Here is a 20,594-nt window from a genome sequence, read left to right as displayed (position 1 = left end):
AGAACCAATCATTTCAGGGAAGTCTTCTAGACTTTGTGTCAATTGCTGACAGATCCAGAGAATCTGCAATTTCATCAAAAGACTTTGAAAATAGATTTCTGTGCATATTATCTCTTGTTATGATGCCAACATTCATCTCCTTCTAGAGTGATAACCCATTCTACAAGGTCCCAATCTACTTTTATGGCCCTGTTGAAAGATGTCCCAGTTGCTGAAATTTTCAGAGCCACAACCTAGTCCTCAGTACATACCTTTTCCAAATATTATGCTCTGATTAGAGCAGATGCTGCAGTTGGCAGTGCAGTCTTGTCTTCAGTGTACTATTTGACTCTGAGGCTCCCACCTCCATCAAGGGATACTGCTTGGGAGTCACCCTGAAGTAGAGCATCATTGTTCATGTTGTACAGTAACTAAACTTCTTCCAGATCTGTCCCCTTATGGCTGCTCTGCTACTTTCCCCTCCTTCCCCCCTTTCTCACTGCTTCAGAGTCTTGTGTCTCGGGACTTTGCAGTAGAGAAGGAACTGGGGGCAGTTCACCTGTGCAGCTACATATGTCCTTGGAATGGGCCAAGGGGGGGACTGGAGTGCATGCTGGAGCTGAATGAACGCTGTCACCAAAAATCACCTATGAAAAGTGCCTAGGTGGTGGTGTTCGCTCAATTCTGAATGCCTCATACTGACAATGTACTTGCTAATTTTCTCTCTTCCAACAAACACAGAGTTTCTTTAGCTTTTAAATCAGAGTTTTGGACAATTATGATAAGAGTTAATTAAAAGCTCAAGGTTGCATGCCTAGTAATACTTGGCTGATTGGATGCCCAAGGGATCTCCTCAGAGGAAATGTCCATCCAGATAGGACGCTCTTTGCTGAAAATCACACTTAATAATGGGACTAAAATATATGTGCGTTGGAGTTTAATTTGAGACAAGCTGAGAGAAAAATACTGTTGAGCTGAAAAAGTGCAGATAATGATTCAAGCAATAACATCACAGAGAGCATGTACAAAGTAATAACTGTCTCTTACTCTGACTAATGTAATTCCCCTACTGTTTTAATTGCTTTACAATATGTAGGTTTAGGAGAAATGAGAAGCAAGAGCTCCAGAACCTTTAATTTCTCTGTTTATTTCCTTTTTATAAGGAGTTAAACTGTTGACATTGCCTCTCTTTGAGCCAGATTCTATTTCCATTGAAGTAATGGATGTTGGATTGGGCCCCTGAAATGCAGGCAGAAATGGTTTGAAAAATTTCCCCAGGTTAGCACTGTGATATCTCAGACTAAAATGTTAGACCTGTTTAAAGGTCTTCCATTTTGAAAGTCTCACAGGATTTAATCATGCACATTATGTTCATGACGTTAAGCAGCATATTCTTTCTCTGTTATGACAGCATGTCTTTAATTTTTTTAATAGTTTGGTTGCTTTCATTCTCGTAGCATTCAGTAATGCTTTTGAAATGACTTCTCAGTTATGTAATGTTATAGGAAGTACTGTGGCAAGTGAAGTAGGATTATGCTCAGGTTTTTTACACATGTAGATAGAGCAATATAAACATTTTCTGTAGAACTATAATCCTGTCTCATGTTACATATTTAAGAAAAGTTAAATGCAACAATAAATACTGTTATACCAATAAATTAAAAACCAGCAGGATCTTATTAAAGGGAAAAAGGCAAAATACCACATTCATTGTAAATACAGAAAGAATCATAGTAAGCAGTTAGTTATAGCTATAACATTCCATTCAATCTCATATTTATTCACACATTCATTCATATGAACACACACACACAGGTTCTGCAAGGTTATCATAGTTACCAGCCTTATAGTTGCTCATGCCAAGCCACTGGCCAGATGGCCTGGACATGAGGAGGGAGCAGGGCCTTGTCAGATGCTCATCTGATGCTCCTGGAAGTTGGTTTGCAGAATCAGACCCCAAGTTCTCACTTTTTAGAGTCTATTTTTATAGGAATTTCTTCCTATGCCAGTCTATGGGAATTGCTTCATCATGCTGTTGCTGAATCAATCAGCAGATAGCACATTCCTGATGGCTCCATGCTGCTAGATGTTATCTTGTTCTTTGGTTCTCCCATTCTTGAGGCTGTTGGGTGGATTCCAGTCTGCCCTGCGGGGGGGCGGTCCTCTGGTTATTTCCACTTGACGCCTTCTTCAGCTGATGGACACTGGATTCTTAGGCTGGCACCTCCCTGATCATTCAGTTATTATCCACACCAAGCATCCATCCACATACATCCTCTATCTCTATTTTAATCACAATTGTTAATACAACAAAAGGGCGGGGAGTCTCTGGGTGCTGTTTCTGTTAGAGTATTGCTTTGGGTCTCTCTCTCTGAATTGCTTTGAGAACAGACTCTGTCTTAGAATGTACTAACGCAATTAGCAGCTTGCAAGTTTCACACATAGAGGGAGAGAAACAGTACCATAAACCAAGAGACCTCTTAATTAATAATACCCTGGAATTTAAACTATGGGGAATCAAACTCATTTGTGATTTTAATACAGAACTTCTTTATTATGATCCAACAACCACACACCAAAATTCACCGTACAGCAGTGGCATTAGCTATACTTAAATGATCAAGAAATGTTGATTCTTGTTTAGAGTTTATAAAATACTTTAACTTTCTAACAAATAGGTCCCCAGTATGAACAGACATGGCTAAAAGCACTGTGACTGTGTCAGAGCAAGATTATGTTTTGAGGCAGAGTTTGAAAGAGGGTTATAATCTCCAGATCTTGATGCCATTTCCAGGATATCCTTCTCTCATTTAAGTGGACAGTACTGCTTGTGACTGGGTCCCCAGAGTGCAACCTTGATTGTGGAACCACTGAGCCCTTCAAACCACCAGCCTGGGCTGCCTCTCACACTGTGATGCTGATGTCAGGTTACAAACCTCTGATAGGTTTCAGGGTAACAGCTGTGTTAGTCTGTATTCGCAAAAAGAAAAGGAGTACTTGTGGCACCTTAGAGACTAACCAATTTATTTGAGCATAAGCTTTCGTGAGCTACAGCTCACTTCATTGGATGCATACTGTGGAAACTGCAGAAGACATTATATACAGGTCTCTGTGTATATAATGTCTTCTGCAGTTTCCACAGTATGCATCCGATGAAGTGAGCTGTAGCTCACGAAAGCTTATGCAGGTCTCTGTGTATATAATGTCTTCTGCAGTTTCCACAGTATGCATCCGATGAAGTGAGCTGTAGCTCACGAAAGCTTATGCAGGTCTCTGTGTATATAATGTCTTCTGCAGTTTCCACAGTATGCATCCGATGAAGTGAGCTGTAGCTCACGAAAGCTTATGCTGAAATAAATTGGTTAGTCTCTAAGGTGCCACAAGTACTCCTTTTCTAACTACAGAAAGAGATTTTAAGTGATAGTAAGTACTAGGCATAGAGATGAGAATTGGTTACTTACAAACAAAAATAAACATGCAGTTTAAGTTCTACAAACTAAGCCGGATTTGAATCAAGCAGTGTCTCACCCTGACAGATGGTACAAGTAGGTTACAGATCCTCAGTGCACAGACTGGACCGGACCACCCTTCCCCAGTTCAAAGTCTTTGTCCTCCAGGTGTTGGAGGGGGGGGATGGAGGGAGAAGGCCAATTTATGATGTCTCTTCCCTTCTTTTATATTTTCTACTACCTTGCTGGAAAGATTTTTGCTGTGACGTGGGGATCAGGCAGTCCCTATTGGTGAAGCAGTCTCCATTGTATACATGCTCTCTATGAGAAGTCTCTGGGATGGCCATTGGAAGAGTGGATTCCCTTTAATGAGCTGTCAGTACATCTTGCTGATCCTTTGCAATTGAAAGGTTGGCTGTGGGCATCTCCCAGCCTCACACCATATTTCAGTAACATATAGCAATGCTTCATAACTTCACATACAATGATAGTACATAAATCCAACAGGATATTAATGTTCAACAGGTCAATATTTTCAAAATGATACCTCACAAGGTATACTTTATACAAAATGACAAAACTTTGTACAAAAATATCATACTCATATCACCGTGTTGAATATGGGGGTTTCCAGGGTGCTACTTTGAGGTACAGAGGGTCACACTGCCATAACAAGGTTGTCCTGGGTGAGCCTCAAAATGGAATGTGTCTTCCAACAGCTAAAAAGAGAGCTGAGAGCATATATTCAGTCAGCTTGGGGTGGGAAGTGCATTCTTCTCTCAATAGGAACTGTTTTACTGGCTAGATATACATCTTATAGGTATAAATTTCCAGCTGTATCAGGTATAAATGGACTATTTTAAGGCTCGAGTAATTTAGACATCAAATGCCATGTGTCTGGATGGAAGAGATTTTCATACATTTTCAGCCAATTTGGTTCTCTGTGGACTTACTTACGTAACTGGGAAATGATTCTAGCTGTCCAGCAATATTTGGTTTTCAGTAGCTGAGCGGTGGAAGAGCAATGAATTATTTTGCTGAATGCAATCTAAGTTTGTTTTTAAGTCTTCCTAAGGGTTATAAATTAATTTATCTTCTGGAGATGTCTGTTTAGGATAGATACCAGCTAGCCTGCATTTTTAAAAATTATTATTAGCACTTTCAATCTTTAAACCACAATATGACCACTAATTATTCCTACCACTGCCCTTTGTATTTTTAACTCCATTTTACAGATGAGGAAGTTCAGTCTTGGAACAATTCTGGTGAAATACTTTGTGTAAAGCCACTTGGTAAATCAATGGCAGAGAGAGGGATTGGGACTCATGCATTTCTGACTCCTAGTCCAGTAGGCCATCATATCCCCCAGAATAGGAACAAAATTTCTAGGAGAGATTTTATTTACAAATGTCACCAATTAACTTTCAGTGTGGATTCTAATATATGAACTATAATATTTTCATAACCAAAGGTTGTCCTCTGAGTAGATAAATCTAAGAACAACTTAAGCTTTGGGAAATGAAGAACTACATAACCTCCAAGTGGATAAACAACTGGTAGGTTTTCTTGCTGTGGAGATGTCATGAACAGAATTACTGCTTCAGGGTTTATAAACAGACTTCTTGTTACGAGATGGAGTCCAAGGTTCAGTGCTAGAGAGGAGGAAGGGTCTTTGGCTGTTTCCAGGCAGGATGATTTGGTACTGCTTGAAGGACTAACTCTGGACCCAGCTGGTCTGTCCTGTCAGGAAGCTATACTGTATGCACAGCCCACTTTTACCTGCTATGGGTTATTTACTGTTCCCTCGAGCCAAGAAAATGTACAATACTTAGTGCCTTTCATCCTAAAAGATCCCAAAACTAAAGGAATATATAGCTTTATGCACATCATGGTTACACATCTTTTTCGAAAGGTCTTGTCTGTCCTTTAGAGAGATTTAGTGACTATAAAAGGATTTGTAGAGGGATAGTTGTGATTATGATTGTTTTAAATTTCTTTCAACACTTGAACATGTTTGCCAGTGCAATGATTGTTAATTAGGTAAATATTTTTTTGTTTCCTATGGGCTGTGAACGTTTGTGGTATTTCAACCAGACATACTTCAAAGGATGGGACTCCCCAGGCCCTTAGTGAAGAGGAGATGAACAGACTGGGAGCCAAGATTGTGAAAGCAGAACTAATGGGAAATTTGGTAAGGTTTTTGAAGATTGCTCTGACATACTGCAGATGGCATGTACTGCAGCTCACAGGGCTTGAATTGGCCTCTCCTTTTGACCAAAGCATGATGAAAAGCCATTTGATCAGGTTCAGAATTTAATGTGCAACCTTCTTCATAACTTCTCCTACAAATAGCTATACCCTGTGGTCAAGGGGGGAGGGGATTCAACCCCATAGGGGTTTGTAGAATAGGGAACATGTCAAAAATAATTTTCTCCTTATGGTGAGAGTTAGAGAATAGTGTATAGAGGTTTTCTGGTGAACAGGAGGAAGGGGAAACTTGCAATGTGCTCCTGCCAATTTCAAAATAAAGGTGGAAGATTTCCTGTGGATCATGTTATCGCCACAGAGCTCAATCAGCAGACCCTCGTAGACCATGCTGCCCTGCAGTAGTACATGAGGGCTAAGCATCAAGATTACGATTGTAACCTGTCCCTGGTGGGGTGAGCTCCCTACCAGCCTCTGAAGCTCCTAGCAGCTGCAGGTTTGGCACCACCGTCTGAACTGGAACTGCTAAAGCAGACCGAAAAGTCAGGAACATCGCTGTGTGATTTGAAAGACTCTTGATTCCAAAAAGATATGTTTGTTACATAACACTATAGATACATAGTACTGGTTTATCTGATGCCTTTTAGCTAATGGTGATAAGAGAAACAGTGTCCAACTAACTTCCACTCTCTGACACAGTGTGGTTTGCTGATGCTGAGAGAGGTAACGGTAACTCTCAGTTCTGGGAACACCAGTAGATTGACATATGCCCCCCAATTTTTGTGTATTATTTATTTATGTATGTATTTATTATTTGTCATGTGTATTGTGGTAGAGGCTGGAGGCGTCAGCCAGGTCAGTCTCATTGTGTTAGATTGAGGGTATGTTTTGCAAGTTATTGTGTCTTGCATAGATGCTCTTAAAGACATACTGCAAAAACCTAATGGAGAATGGTGAAAAATGTCCATTTTAGAAACAATTTAACCAGTGTGGTCCTTTATGTATTTTTTTTTGTTTCTAAGGATTTTTTCTCATGCATCTATGCTTGCTGCATAAGTCTCCCTGAAGCAATAATTCTGTTTGACATCATCTCTACAGCAACTACTGTAATTGTGAAGTCACAAATAAGATTATAACTTTGTGTGGGGAACAAGAAGTGGTTTTCAGACTTTTTTTTAATTTAGGATGCCCTCACAGATTATTTTTCACACAGATCTGTGTGTCCTATTGGTATTTCCAAAGTCAGTATTACACGTTTTAAAAACTGTTTCACATGAGAAAATGATACATTGTTAGCATGACCAGATGTCCTGATTTTATAGGGACAGTCCCAATATTTGGGGCTTTTTCTTTTATAGGCACCTGTTACCTGCCCACCCCGTCCTGATTTTTCACACTTGCTATCTGGTTACCCTATACATTATAAATTACTATTTCCAGATCTTATTTTACATCAGTATTTTGTTTTTCCCTTTGCATAATCATCAGAATAAATGTGTACGCAGCATATTTTTAAACAGAGATAGCTCTTAAAGAGACATTGCCAAGCTGAAATCTAATCAGCTTTGAAAAGAAATAAAAGCTAACTTTTAGTGAACTAAAGTAATTTCAGATACTACATCTTTCCCCCTAAGTCTTCCTGCCAATTTGGGGGATTTTAAATTTGTATTTTTGAATATTTTTCTCTTCCCTATTGATGTTTGGAAAAACCCACACAAATGGGAGAAATTGGGTATCTGGCCCTACAGGGAAAGCAGTGAAACTGACTATACACCAAATACTACAAAATGCATAAAGTAATCAAAATTGTGGGGGACATGGGAAACCCATAATTTTTCTAATACTCTAATTTTCAGTCTTGGTAATCTTAGCTGATGCTTATAACAATACTGGGAAACATTTGGATAGAAGTATGATTTTTAAGCTGTTGGTGTGCTTTTAAGTAACAGAAGAAAATATTCTCAGTAAAAGCACTCTTGTACGTACAAATGATATATATATGAGTTATTTTGCAATTTTGTTTGATTTCAGTTAGTAATAGTCAAAATTGTTATGTTGCTGTTAATTTCATATTAATTATTTTAATTATTTACATTGGAATTAATTTTTATCATTGTGTGGAATCAGCAATTTAGGCCAGATTACCTTGTTTAATAATAAATGTAAATCAAATGAATTAATTTGTTACTTTTTGCTCTACTGCTCTGAATTTAGCCCATTGAGTCTAAATTGCTGTGATTTACGTAATAGGAACTATGCAGTGTTGTTGTAGCCGTGTTGGTCCCAGGATATTAGAGAGACAAGGTGGGTGAGGTGATACCTTTTATTGGACCAGCTTCTGTTGGTGAGAGAGACAAACTTTCAAGTTACACAGAGCTCTTCTTTGGGTCTGCAGAAAGATACTGAGAGTGTCACAATTAAATACAGAATTGAACAGACAGTTCAGCATAAGTAGTTAGCACATATTGGAAGGGAACTATCTGTTCAATCTTGTGTTTAGCTGTGAAACTCTCAGTACCTTTCCCAGACATGAGGAAGAGCGCTGTGTAGCTCAAAAGTTTTGTCTCTCTCACCAACAGAAGTTGGTCCAATTATCTCACCCACCTTGTCTGTATAATGAGGAACAGAAGAGAAGACTATATCAGGGAAAACTACTAATGGGAGAATGCAAATAGGCCTCACTTTTCCATCTTTGGGTCACCCAGAACTCAAATTAGACTCAAGGCCCAAATTCCGAGGTGGTATGTAAGGGAGGGTAAATCTATATAGTAGAAGCAGCTGTAAGATTTGCTCCCTTAGACTTTTTGTGCAACTTATAAACTCAGGGTGTTGGAAAAGGGTGTACATTACATTAGGTTAGAATTACCTCTATCTGCTTTCCCGTCTGTATAATGGCCGTTATGCTTACCAACAGATTTTATGAGCATAAATTCATTAATATTTGAACAGTGCATTTGAAAATGTAATGTGTTATGGAAGTGCTATTTTTTAAAATGATATGCACCATAATGCTTCAGATGCATCTGTTTTTTAAATTGTTTGGAAAAATTTCTGGTTTTGTACCTATAATAAGGAATCGTTCAAATGGCACTGGCATTACAGTTAATAGTACTTCTATATACCTGTGAGCTGGTGTGTTAAAAAATAAACAAAACATGGCTCCATGTCTAGTTGGCAGCCGGTGTCAAGTGGAGTGCCCCAGGGGTCGGTCATTGGGCCGGTTTTGTTCAATATCTTCATAAATGATCTGGAGGATGGTGTGGATTGCACTCTCAGCAAATTTGCGGATGATACTAAACTGGGAGGAGTGGTAGATACGCGGGAGGGCAGGGATAGGATACAGAGGGACCTAGACAAATTGGAGGATTGGGCCAAAAGAAATCTGATGAGGTTCAATAAGGATAAGTGCAGGGTCCTGCACTTAGGACGGAAGAACCCAATGCACAGCTACAGACTAGGGACAGAATGGCTAGGCAGCAGTTCTGCGGAAAAGGACCTAGGGGTGACAGTGGACGAGAAGCTGGATATGAGTCAGCAGTGTGCTCTTGTTGCCAAGAAGGCCAATGGCATTTTGGGATGTATAAGTAGGGGCATAGCGAGCAGATCGAGGGACGTGATCGTCCCTCTCTATTCGACATTGGTGAGGCCTCATGTGGAGTACTGTGTCCAGTTTTGGGCCCCACACTACAAGAAGGATGTGGATAAATTGGAGAGAGTCCAGCGAAGGGCAACAAAAATGATTAGGGGTCTGGAACACATGACTTATGAGGAGAGGCTGAAGGAACTGGGTTTGTTTAGTCTGCAGAAGAGAAGAATGAGAGGGGATTTGATAGCTGCTTTCAACTACCTGAGAGGTGGTTCTAGAGAGGATGGTTCTAGACTATTCTCAGTGGTGGAAGAGGACAGGACAAGGAGTAATGGTCTCAAGTTGCAGTGGGGGAGGTTTAGGTTGGATATTAGGAAAACATTTTCACTAGGAGGGTGGTGAAACACTGGAATGCGTTGCTTAGGGAGGTGGTGGAATCTCCTTCCTTAGAAGTTTTTAAGGTCAGGCTTGACAAAGCCCTGGCTGGGATGATTTAATTGGGTATGGGTCCTGCTTTTGAGCAGGGGGTTGGACTAGATGACCTCCTGAGGTCCCTTCCAACCCTGATATTCTATGATTCATGAAGAAGCAAGAGAAATGGACAGTTGGGAGATACATTTTTGTAAATAAGAGCTAAGACAACTGAACTAATTCATTTTTATCATTTTCTTTAAAGGATTTAGCTTCAAAGCTTCAAGCCCAGCTTGAAAATGCACGTAAACTAAAAGAAAGTAGAACAGAGACTCCTGCAAGACCACCTGAAAAGGAGGTAAGGGAAAAATATTCCTCCATTGTTACGTGCCAGCACAAAAATTACAATGCAGGTAAAAAGTACCTATCGCAATGATATTTTTAAATGTTGAAATTTACAAAGGCTATCTGTAAAAGAGCCAAGACATCTAGTGAGTGCTAAAATGTCAGACTGTATAGCTGCAGGGACAATGTCATAAACTCCTTCTGGGTGCAATTCATCCCAGTGCATCCTTCAAAGCCTGTGTGATGCCCTTTACGCACACCTCATGAGGGACAAATTCCTGTTGTAATTGAATAGTACAGCTCCCAGTGATTCCATTGGGAACAGGACTTGGCTCTTACTACAGCTCTTAAGCAGTGTGTTAAACCGTTGCATGGCACCTCGATACTGGGTATTTTTTGCCCACAGTTTTCAGGTTTCACTTTACTTTGCTTACATTGGTAAAATAATGGCAAAGTGTCCGTTGTGCCTTTTGTCTTCAGGTGATGCTGAGCATATTCCCATTGCAGTAGTTTACTTTTTTAAAAAAGAATATAGAGAACAAACTGCCTTCATCTGGACAGCAAGAGGTACTATTTCTAACAGGAATTTCTGGTGGTAATATAAACCACAAAATGAAGCTGGAAAGAAAATTACAGCTTTAGATTGTATGGCGCAATCTTCAGATTTACGGATCCCAGAATAGATGTAAAGTCAATATAGAGTAAATCAGATTGGACTTTGTCCGGTGAACTTGTTTAGACAGGTTTGTATTTGATCTTTATAAAGCTGCTAGAAATTAAAAACTTTGAAAAGTATGCAGATAGAAAGTGAAACTAGTTAGTTTTTCAAAGTGTGCTAATTATAGTTTCAAAGTATAATTCTTCTAGATCACAAGAGGCATATTTTATTTTTAGAAGCAAATATATTTTGTATATACTTACGACATTATTTTTAAAGATGTCTGTTTTTCATGAATGACTGGGAGCAAGTATATTGTAACTAAATATAAGATAGGTAGCATAATTGTCCCTTTTAGGGTGAACTCAGAAAAAGGCATTAAAAACCCACACCAGCAACAAAACAAAGATACTGATTATTAATTTCCATTAAAAGATAAATTATTACCATACATATTGCAATAAGAAATGCATATTTAAGTGACTAGAATACCTTAGAATATTGAAAAACTCTATTATATTTCTCACCAAAAAGTACTACTTTATTAAGATGATAGATAAATCATCTAAAGATATACCTTTCAAATACTAAGCATTTTAAAAATTTGCTTTGTGTCCTGCTTAATTTAATTATTAATTAGTGCCCTAGATATTTTTTCAGCTGAAGTGCATTTGTTGGTTTATGACTTCTGAAAAACTTGGTAGCATTCACTCTGATATTGCCAATTTAAAAGTACAGTTTTAAACTTTAAAAAATATCTGGAAGTTCGGAGTGTTGAAATACCTTATATATGGAAACCTGATGCTATGATTGGATGAAAAATTAGGCTATTTTTGAATGTCAGCAATTGTATTCCAAAGTCTTGTAAAAAGAAATGTATTAAGATTTAATAATTAGGAAGTATTAAAGGCATAATAAATGATTGGATGTGTGAATGTACCTGATGAAGTGAGCTGTAGCTCACGAAAGTTTATGCTCAAATAAATTTGTTAGTCTCTAAGGTGCCACAAGTATTCCTTTTCTTTTTGAAAAAAAACTTGTTAGTTTTATATTCACGTGTAACTACAAATGAAAAATATTTTTTCTGTGTAACTACTCAATTCCTTTTAGGTTTATATAATAGCGTCCTTCATATGCCAAAGCATTTTACTGTAAAAGATTAGGCTTCAATGAGTCATGGAGTCTGCCTGCATAGGGCTTATTGTAGTAATTGGGGCTTTTTATCCTGAGAGTTCAGAGTGGGACTATATATACTAATGCGACTGACTGCCACTATGTTCTCAGCAGTAGCTCTCACACAGACTTGCATATCAGTCTGTCTTTTATTGATGGGGAAATGTTGGCCAGCATACCAGGGTTATCCCAGCTATTATTGAAAAATGCCAGTGAATTCTCAAATTCTGATTACAAGCCCCAGCCGAGTTTTGACTGTGATGTTGGGGTGAGGTCAGAGAACCTGACAAGGATGTTACAGCTGTACCTACTCATGATACTCAGTGGTAGGACAGAGTACGCATAGGGAGCTAGTGATCAGGTTTAATCTCCTCTTGTAGCTATATTAAACCTGCCAGAGAAGCATGTCTGTTGAGTGCCACTATCTTAAAAGAAAAGGAGTACTTGTGGCACCTTAGAGACTATAACAAATTTATTTGAGCATAATAAGCTTTTGTGAGCTACAGCTCACTTCATCATGCATCCGAAGAAGTGAGCTGTAGCTCATGAAAGCTTATGCTCAAATAAATTTGTTAGTCTCTAAGGTGCCCCAAGTACTCTTCCTTTTCTTTTGCGAATACAGACTAACACGGCTGCTATTCTGAAACCTATCTTAAAAGAATGAGGCTGGATCCAGATTCCTGGTCCTCAGACAGCATACTTTGAAGAGTCAGGAGCGTGGCCATGGGAGGCTAACCTGCTGTTCTGCACAGTGTTCAGTAATCGCTCATGCGTCACTACACTGCTGCTGGAGTTCCCTCAATACTAGTTTGGTGATGAGCAGTTTTTTTAATTGTTTATGATGAATTGATGAGACAGAGAATGGTAAGGATTCTATACAAGAGGGCAGGAGTTACAGGAAAAGGCTCTTCCACCAGCATAAGATTATGTGAAGGAACAGAGATAATGACAGTGCTAAAACAACTGTAGGGAGCAGGAAAGGAATTGGAGAAATACCAACCTTCATTTTACATGTTTGGCATTTATTTCATTTGTTGTCAGCTGCTAGTTTTACATGTGTCCAAAATACAGGAAAATTTATAGTTTTATTGGTATCTTAAATTGGTTTTGGCTTTTAGTGTATTGCAATAGCTTTACTTCTGTTTGTTTTGAGGTTTCAGTGTCGAAATCTGAATTCTGTAATCTGGATAGGGAAGTATGTTTATACTATTATGTTTATTTTGGGCAAGAGTAGGTGCTATAGGCAGTCCTTGACTTTACGACATTTGACTTACAAAGAACGGCACTTACGACACTTCTACATTGATACCCTGATTCGACTTACGACTATAGGTTTTGAGTTTACAATGCTTGGTCCCGCAACAGAGTAGATTGCGGTTCCGAGTTCTGACTTACGATGCAATTATAAGGAACCAATTGTGTCGTAAGTCCAAAGACTGCATGTATTTTGCTTTTTCCTTTTTAAAGATGGTTACTAGAGGAGATTGGTCCATTGAAGTTGCATAGTTTTCTCAAATAACTTGCAAAAAGAAAGAGTACTTGTGGCACCTTAGAGACTAACCAATTTATTTGAGCATAAGCTTTCGTGAGCTACAGCTCACTTCCTCGGATGTATTCAGTGGAAAATACAGTGGGGAGATTTATATACACAGATCATGAAACAATGGGTGTTACCATACACACTGTAAGGAGAGTGATCAGGTAAGGTGAGCTATAGCCAGCAGGAGAGGAAAAAAAACAAACAAACAAAAAACCTTTTGTAGTGATACTCAGGGTGGGCCATTTTCAGCAGTTGGCAAGAGAACGTGTGAGGAACAGTGAGGGGAAAAGTCGCAATTCTTCAACAAAAAAATTTCAAAAACAGACTCCAACGAGAGACTGCTGAATTGGAATTAATTTGCAAACTGGACACCATTAAATTAGGCTTGAATAAAGACTGTGAGTGGATGTGTCATTACACAAAGTAAAACTATTTCCCCATGTTTATTCACCCCCCCCCCCTCCCAAACTGTTCCTCAGACGTTCTTGTCAACTGCTGGAAATGACCCACCTTGATTATCACTACAAAAGGTTTTTTTTTTTTTTCCCCTCTCTTGCTGGTAATAGCTCACCTTACCTGATCACTCTTGTTACAGTGTGTATGGTAACACCCATTGTTTCATGTTCTCTCTATATATAAAATCTCCCCACTGTATTTTCCACTGCATGCATCCGATGAAGTGAGCTGTAGCTCACGAAAGCTTATGCTCAAATAAATTGGTTAGTCTCTAAGGTGCCACAAGTCCTCCTTTTCTTTTTGCGGATACAGACTAACATGGCTGCTACTCTGAAACCTGTCAAATAACTTGTAAATTCTTAAATATCATGCTAGCTTTCCTAATCACACATTTGTTGTTGCTTTCCTGTAGGCAATGTTTTGGTAACACGTCATGTAAAACACTGTTTTTAAAAATAAATCTAAACTGGAAATCTGAGCGAATAAATTATTTCCGATACTGTGATTTGGAATGTGCTATTTTCAGTTTTTTCATACTTCATTGTATTGGGTTAGCTAAGAAAGGCCCTATTATTATGTTTAAGTTGTCTCAAATTTGTGTCCTGAATATTAGAGAGAGAAGTTTTATCTTCTTAACTAAATAAATGTAATATATAGTCTGAGAGAACACAGATGAATATCTGACAATAGTAAGTTAGGGAAACTCTTCAGTAACAAGATGTTGTGAAATGTAACACCAGAGTAGAGGTAGAAAATAATTGGTAGTACAAGGCAGTTTTATTAGATTTTTCTTCTATTCACACCTCTAATTATGTCAATATCTGGTATCCCTGAATGCATCGCAGATTATTTTCTATGTACTGGAACTTTTAAGTCAGCATTCTGATCCCAATTTAGCTAGTTCTGAAGCATGAGGTTAGAGCATAACAACATATCAAATTTAACCCTATAGCCTCCAAAATAGACTGACTTTTGGCACTATTGATTTAAGTAGCTCTGGTGGGAAAAGGCACTTTGTATGTAGAGTACTAGAATATTGCTCTGACTCTTCGGCTCTGATTCAGCAAAATGCTTAGGTAGGCAGGTACATAATTTTAAAGCACATGAGTAGTCTTATTCACTTTAGTGGGACTATTTATGAGCTTAAACTTAGAGGACTTTATTGATTAACGTATTATATGAACTACACGGAATAAATGCCCTACAATTAAAAAGAAAAGGAGTACTTGTGGCACCTTAGAGACTAACCAATTTATTTGAGCATAAGCTTTCGTGAGCTACTGCTCACTTCATCAGATGCATGCAGTGGAAAATACAGTGGGGTGATTTATATACACAGAGAACATGAAACAATGGGTGTTACCCATACACACTGTAAGGAGAGTGATCAGGTAAGGTGAGCTATTACCAGCAGGAGAGTGGGGGCAGAAGCTTTTGTAGTGATAATCAAGGTGGGCCATTTCCAGCAGTTGACAAGAAAGTCTGAGGAAAGGTGGGGGTGGGGAATAAACATGCATCCGATGAAGTAAGCTGTAGCTCACGAAAGCTTATGCTCAAATAAATTGGTTAGTCTCTAAGGTGCCACAAGTCCTCCTTTTCTTTTTGCGGATACAGACCAACGCGGTTGCTACTCTGAAACCTACAATTAAAGTACATCCATGTGCGATGATAGTGTGGAAAAAATAGAGCTATGGTATTAAAAAAAAAAAAAATTCTATGCTTTGGGGAACAAGATCAAAACTAAATGCCAAATTCTGCCCTTTCAGTTCTGTTCAAAGTCACTGGGAGTCTTAAACCTCACTGAATATCCAAGAGCAGAATTTGTACTTAAGCGCCGTGGTGTGGAGATTAATATGTGGCTAGGTGTTCTAATTTCACATAAAAATGTAGCTGCTTCTGTTCAAATTGTAATGCACATTTTGAGGAAAAATGTTACTGTTTGACAACGGGCTCTGTATTGTATAAGATAAGGTTCCTGTTCCAAAGAGCTTATAATTTAGTACACACACAGAAAACAGTGTTCAGATGCACATAATGCATCAGGTGCCAGAAGTTTCAGGAGGCTTAGGGATTTCAAAAATAAATATTAAATTAGGATTATGTAGAAAAGAAAGCTGCTTTGTCTTTCTGATATGTGAAATGGTTCTTACTCTTTTAGTCACATTCTGTTTGTTTGGTTATGGGGATTGGATCGATCCATACTGGTGAAAATTAGCTATTTAAAGTTTCTTATATTTTGACCTTTATGAAGCATCACTGGAACTTGAGTACTGTTTTGCTTTAGAACTTTTTGGCAAATGTTGGTAATAATAATTTCTAACTACATGAAGTGTTGATTTCCTTGATAGTTTTCCAAGCAATTAGTGGTATGGATGAGTGCATTACTTGCATGTCTTGATCTTCTGATTCTTGGAATATATTTTCTACCCTACATCACCCTTTGCTTTGGAACCTTGATATTTTTTTAGATGGTTAGTAGAGAAGGCTGTCTTGGGACTTTGGCCACTAAAGTTATATAAGTTTGTAGATCCTCAGATATCGGTCAGAACACTTTGTTTTACAAGGCATCTATGACTTTGAGATCAGTTTGAATTACTGTAGGTTGTAAATGTAGTTGAAGGTCTAAGAAAGTATTCTAAGAAATGGTCCAGTGGGATGAGTACATCTCTGGTGGATAAATCAAAAATGGAGAGCATTTGTTCCACAGCCAACTATGCTTGGATAGCTAAGGTTTTGGTTTCCTGCAAAAACCTCCTATTCCAGTATTTCCATATGTCTGTTTTTTAAGCTTGGGTTTAAGCTAAGTACCAACATTACAGAGCTGCAAAGGTATGAGTAACTAGACTTTGAAATAATGCTGGGAATAGGACATGCTTTCAATGGGAGCTTGTGTGCTGATGTTAAAAGACAGTGTTTGAATAACTATTTATAACAATGAGAAAAACACATTGGGGAAGGGTCTTTTCTTGAGTGCAATTTATGGGAAATTCTTGGAGTATGTAATTTTAATTTTGTCATTAAAATGCAGGAAGAATTGCACAGACCAATTAAATGTATTTGGGCAAAGTAGTAGTAGAGAGTATGTGTCTGGTTTTCAAACTAACAAAGAGAAATACTGGCTTCTGTATAAGATCTTTTGGTTTCAATACATGTAATGTAAATAATGGGAGACCATGAGTAAACTTCTGAGAATGATCAAGCTAATATTAAAAGAGCTTTGAAGTACTATCTGACATTAGAGATAAAAGACCTTTCAAATGCCATGCGGTATTTGTAATTGATGGTGCCAGCTCTTTTCATTTTTTTTTTTTTTTTGTGTGTGTAATATTGATCAAATAAGTAGAATTCAATATATTATCTCTATTGTGCTTCCCCATCCCATATTTTTTTTTCAGGCGTAGGAAGATTAGCCTAAATATAGACAAGGCAAATAATGTGTGTTGGTCTGTGACTTCCCAAATTTCACAAAGCTACTAATATAAGAGTTTGTTATAGTGCCAATATGAGACTGTACTTTAGAAGTGCAAAACTCCCCAGGAATTCCTAAGGTTGTGAAGAAGTCTTACCTGTGCCTGTTGTAGTCAACTACTTGAAACCACCAGCCTCTGACATCAAAGGCACTACCTTCCATACCTCCTCCGTCCTTTTTCTCTGTCTATATGTAGGGTATGTACACATCAACATTCAAGTCCACTGAGTGTCCCCTGCAGTGTCAAGCCCCTTATCCATTGAACACTCACAGAATTACTGGGACCATCACTTTGCTTAACATCACAGCACTTAGATATATTTATAGTGAAAACAATAACTTTATTATCAAAGTACAAAGATTGCAGTGGTGGTGAGGAACAATATTGGAAACAAATGGTTACATATAAAATAAAATCATAACATTTGTTCTAGAGATTAAACTTAACTAACAGAGTAATTTTCTGTGTGAAGAAGTTGTATCTCACACAAAGTTCTCCAACATTTTCAGCCAAGCCAGGCTGAGACCCCTTTTTCATGAAGCAAACTTGCTACACATTTACTTCCTTAGTGAAGAGGACCCAGATGTCGTCTTCTCCCCTCAAATATAGTAAAGCAAACATTTGAAGTGCACCTCAAGATAAGGTTCTCTCACCCTCCACCCGCATTGTTTGTTTTTTTTTCTTCCTGTTAGTTTCTTTCTGAAGTTCTTACAATTCTTCATTTGCATTCAGTTCAGACTCGTGATAGGAAGCCCATTGTGAATGTGACAATACTTGGTGTGCAGGTAAACAGAGAGATGTGTTACCCAGGATTCTTTCAACCCAAAGCTCTGGTACCTTTACTCTGGGCGAGGTGGTGTGAGGAACTAGATCAATGGAGACACGGCCGTCGGACTGATAGATGCCTGGCACAAACAGCACAATACAAGAGTGCTCTCACTTAAAGCTATACTTTATTTAGTCTCAAGCACTTACACACATCAGCCACAGGTTAGTCAAATACCTCAAACCCTCAATAATTACTGAAGTTTGGTGTGGCTTTTGCATGGTACAGTGGCAGCCTTCTGATTGGACCATCTTTCAGCTGCTGTTGGGGACCTAAACTATGTCCCTGAAGAGTCTAAACTGCTCCCCCCCCCTTATTTATCCTGGTTAGTATACAATAACACGTCAATCAAAAAAACTTGTTAGGTAAGCAGTTTCAAAATCTAAATAAGAGGTTTCCTCAGATTACTAATTAGCCAGATGTGTTTCTGCAGAGTCTGCATGCCTTGTCGCCCTGACAGGTGCATCCCAGAAGGCAAATAGAGATAAGTTTCTTGCTTTTCTCCCAAAACACAGACCCCAGCATATACAACAGCATATTTAATCAGGGAGGGGCGCAGGGTCAGGCAAAAGTTGAAGAGAATCCCTTTGGGGTTGCCCAAACCCTGTCCCCTCCTGGTTTAGTGATGTTAAACTGCACAGGCCTGCAAAAAGGCCAACAAGTTTTGACTCCTGTTAGCAACAAGTATGATGATCAACATTACACTATCGGTAGTGGTCCCTGGCCTTTTACTGGTCCATCAAAATGTCTCTGTACAGATAGATTAACATCCGTTGTCTTACAGATGTCTGTTTTTCATCTTCGTTGGTGACCATCCTCTCCGCACCCCTAGACGCAGACTTTTAGAACGTACTTCCTGTATGTGTACGTAACTCCTTACTCAATGTCTGGACATGCATTGCAGTGATATTGGTGACGAGTGTGACTCCACCTTTTATCTGAGACCTCACATTACTTTCTTTGGTGAACTAGAATGAACACACCAGACTCGTGAGATTCCAGTAGCCCCTCTGCAGCTCCTTGCCAGTTTGCATTTAGAGGTTCTTGGGGGCACAAGGATTACTTTTATTTGTAGAAAGGGATGTGGGATACTATTTTTCTGAAGTAATGAACTCCATTGCATAACCTGCTGCTCAGTAAATACCGTATTGTGCAGTGCTTATAAGATGGAACTGGCTCCCTGACATAGGTGCAACACTATGACTCTTCCAAATAGTTTAGAATAGTCCAGACTTCATGTAATTAATTTTAATTTACTTCTGCATGGAAATATAAATGCAGAATTCTGGTTTTCTTAACTTACCCTTTTTTCAAAGCTTAACCAATGGGAAGCTTGTCTCAGTGTCTCATCTTTAAATAGGGCAATGACAGACTGGTTTAGCAGACATTCTGTGCTTTGAACACAAAGTTTGTAGAACTTCAGTGATGCATCTGCACTTGAATAGCCCCAAAACAAGAATTTTGAGATTACCCCTTTGTTCCAGGTTTTCCACAAAGCACTGCACTGTTTTAAATGGTCAACCCAGCCCCGTAAGCTTAAATTCTAAGCCTAGAAAGGTACAAAGTGTTTTGTGTTCAAAACCTGTTTTGAAAGTGTAAACCATAAATCAGTAAAATGTGAGTGGTAACATGCTTTTTATATGTCAGCAATAAGACACAAGAATGTTTCAGTTTTTAAGAAACGGATGTGAAGAGCATCTGATCAGCTGAAGAAAATTGACCATATGGGTAACAGCTCATTAGCCAATTGTTACAAAAATGTTGCAAAAACATTTTATGTAAGTAATTATGTAGTTTAAGAAGAACAATTAAATTGTGTACCCTTACTTCTAGGATGGATGAAGACATTTGGCTTTCAGCCAACACATCTGGAGTATGTGATAATCTCAGTTAGCTGCACAGCTTGCAATGTGTGCAGTTTTTTAAAGTGTACTTTGTTGACATTGAACTGACCGCTTCGGAGCGTGAAGATTTCTATTTATATGTAGAATGGGGACAGCATGGGCAATGGCAGAGCAAGCTTTTCCCATGCCATCCTGCCAATATGCCTTAACTCTGACCTGGACGTGCTACCTCTAGGAGAAAAAAGGCATTTTAGTTTCCATGTTGGTTTAGTTCTTTGGCTCTCTACTGATACTGTGAACAAAGGTGCCAGTTGTGAGAGTGGCTTTTTGTTGTTGTTTCTTCTTAGCTAGAAACTAGCTTAAGTGTACCACTCATTTTATATAGGACACCAAATTGGACTATTGGCTATTAATCTTCAAATTCCCTCCTAGTTTTCATCTATCTTACCTGGCATATCTTTTCCTTTCTGTTGTTCTGGTCTGGATTTTCATTTTTTGAAGGATGTCTGTTTGTATTGAAAAACATCTTTACATTTGCTATCTAATCATACTGTGACTTTTTTTTCTTGCTTTCCAGATCTTTTTGTATAGAGGCATATGCGTGCCTTTTTTGACTCAGTTATGATATGCTTAAATAACAACCTCCATGCTC

General features: G+C 38.5%; 1 protein-coding gene across 1 annotated transcript in view; it reads left to right on the top strand.

Moving 5' to 3' along the window:
• The window catches only part of CWF19L2 (CWF19 like cell cycle control factor 2), a 165,695-nt gene that overhangs the window by 51,627 nt on the left and 93,474 nt on the right, over positions 1-20,594 (top strand). Inside the window, exons 9-10 of the mRNA XM_084616751.1 lie at positions 5,523-5,619; positions 9,896-9,988. Coding sequence (XP_084472877.1) covers positions 5,523-5,619; positions 9,896-9,988 — 190 coding nt within the window. The remainder of the gene's footprint in view (positions 1-5,522; positions 5,620-9,895; positions 9,989-20,594) is intronic.

The sequence above is a fragment of the Lepidochelys olivacea genome (genome assembly GCF_965140295.1).
Source record: "Lepidochelys olivacea isolate rLepOli2 genome assembly, chromosome: 1".
Classification (NCBI taxonomy): domain Eukaryota; kingdom Metazoa; phylum Chordata; order Testudines; family Cheloniidae; genus Lepidochelys; species Lepidochelys olivacea.
This window is presented reverse-complemented; position numbering and strand designations above follow the sequence as displayed.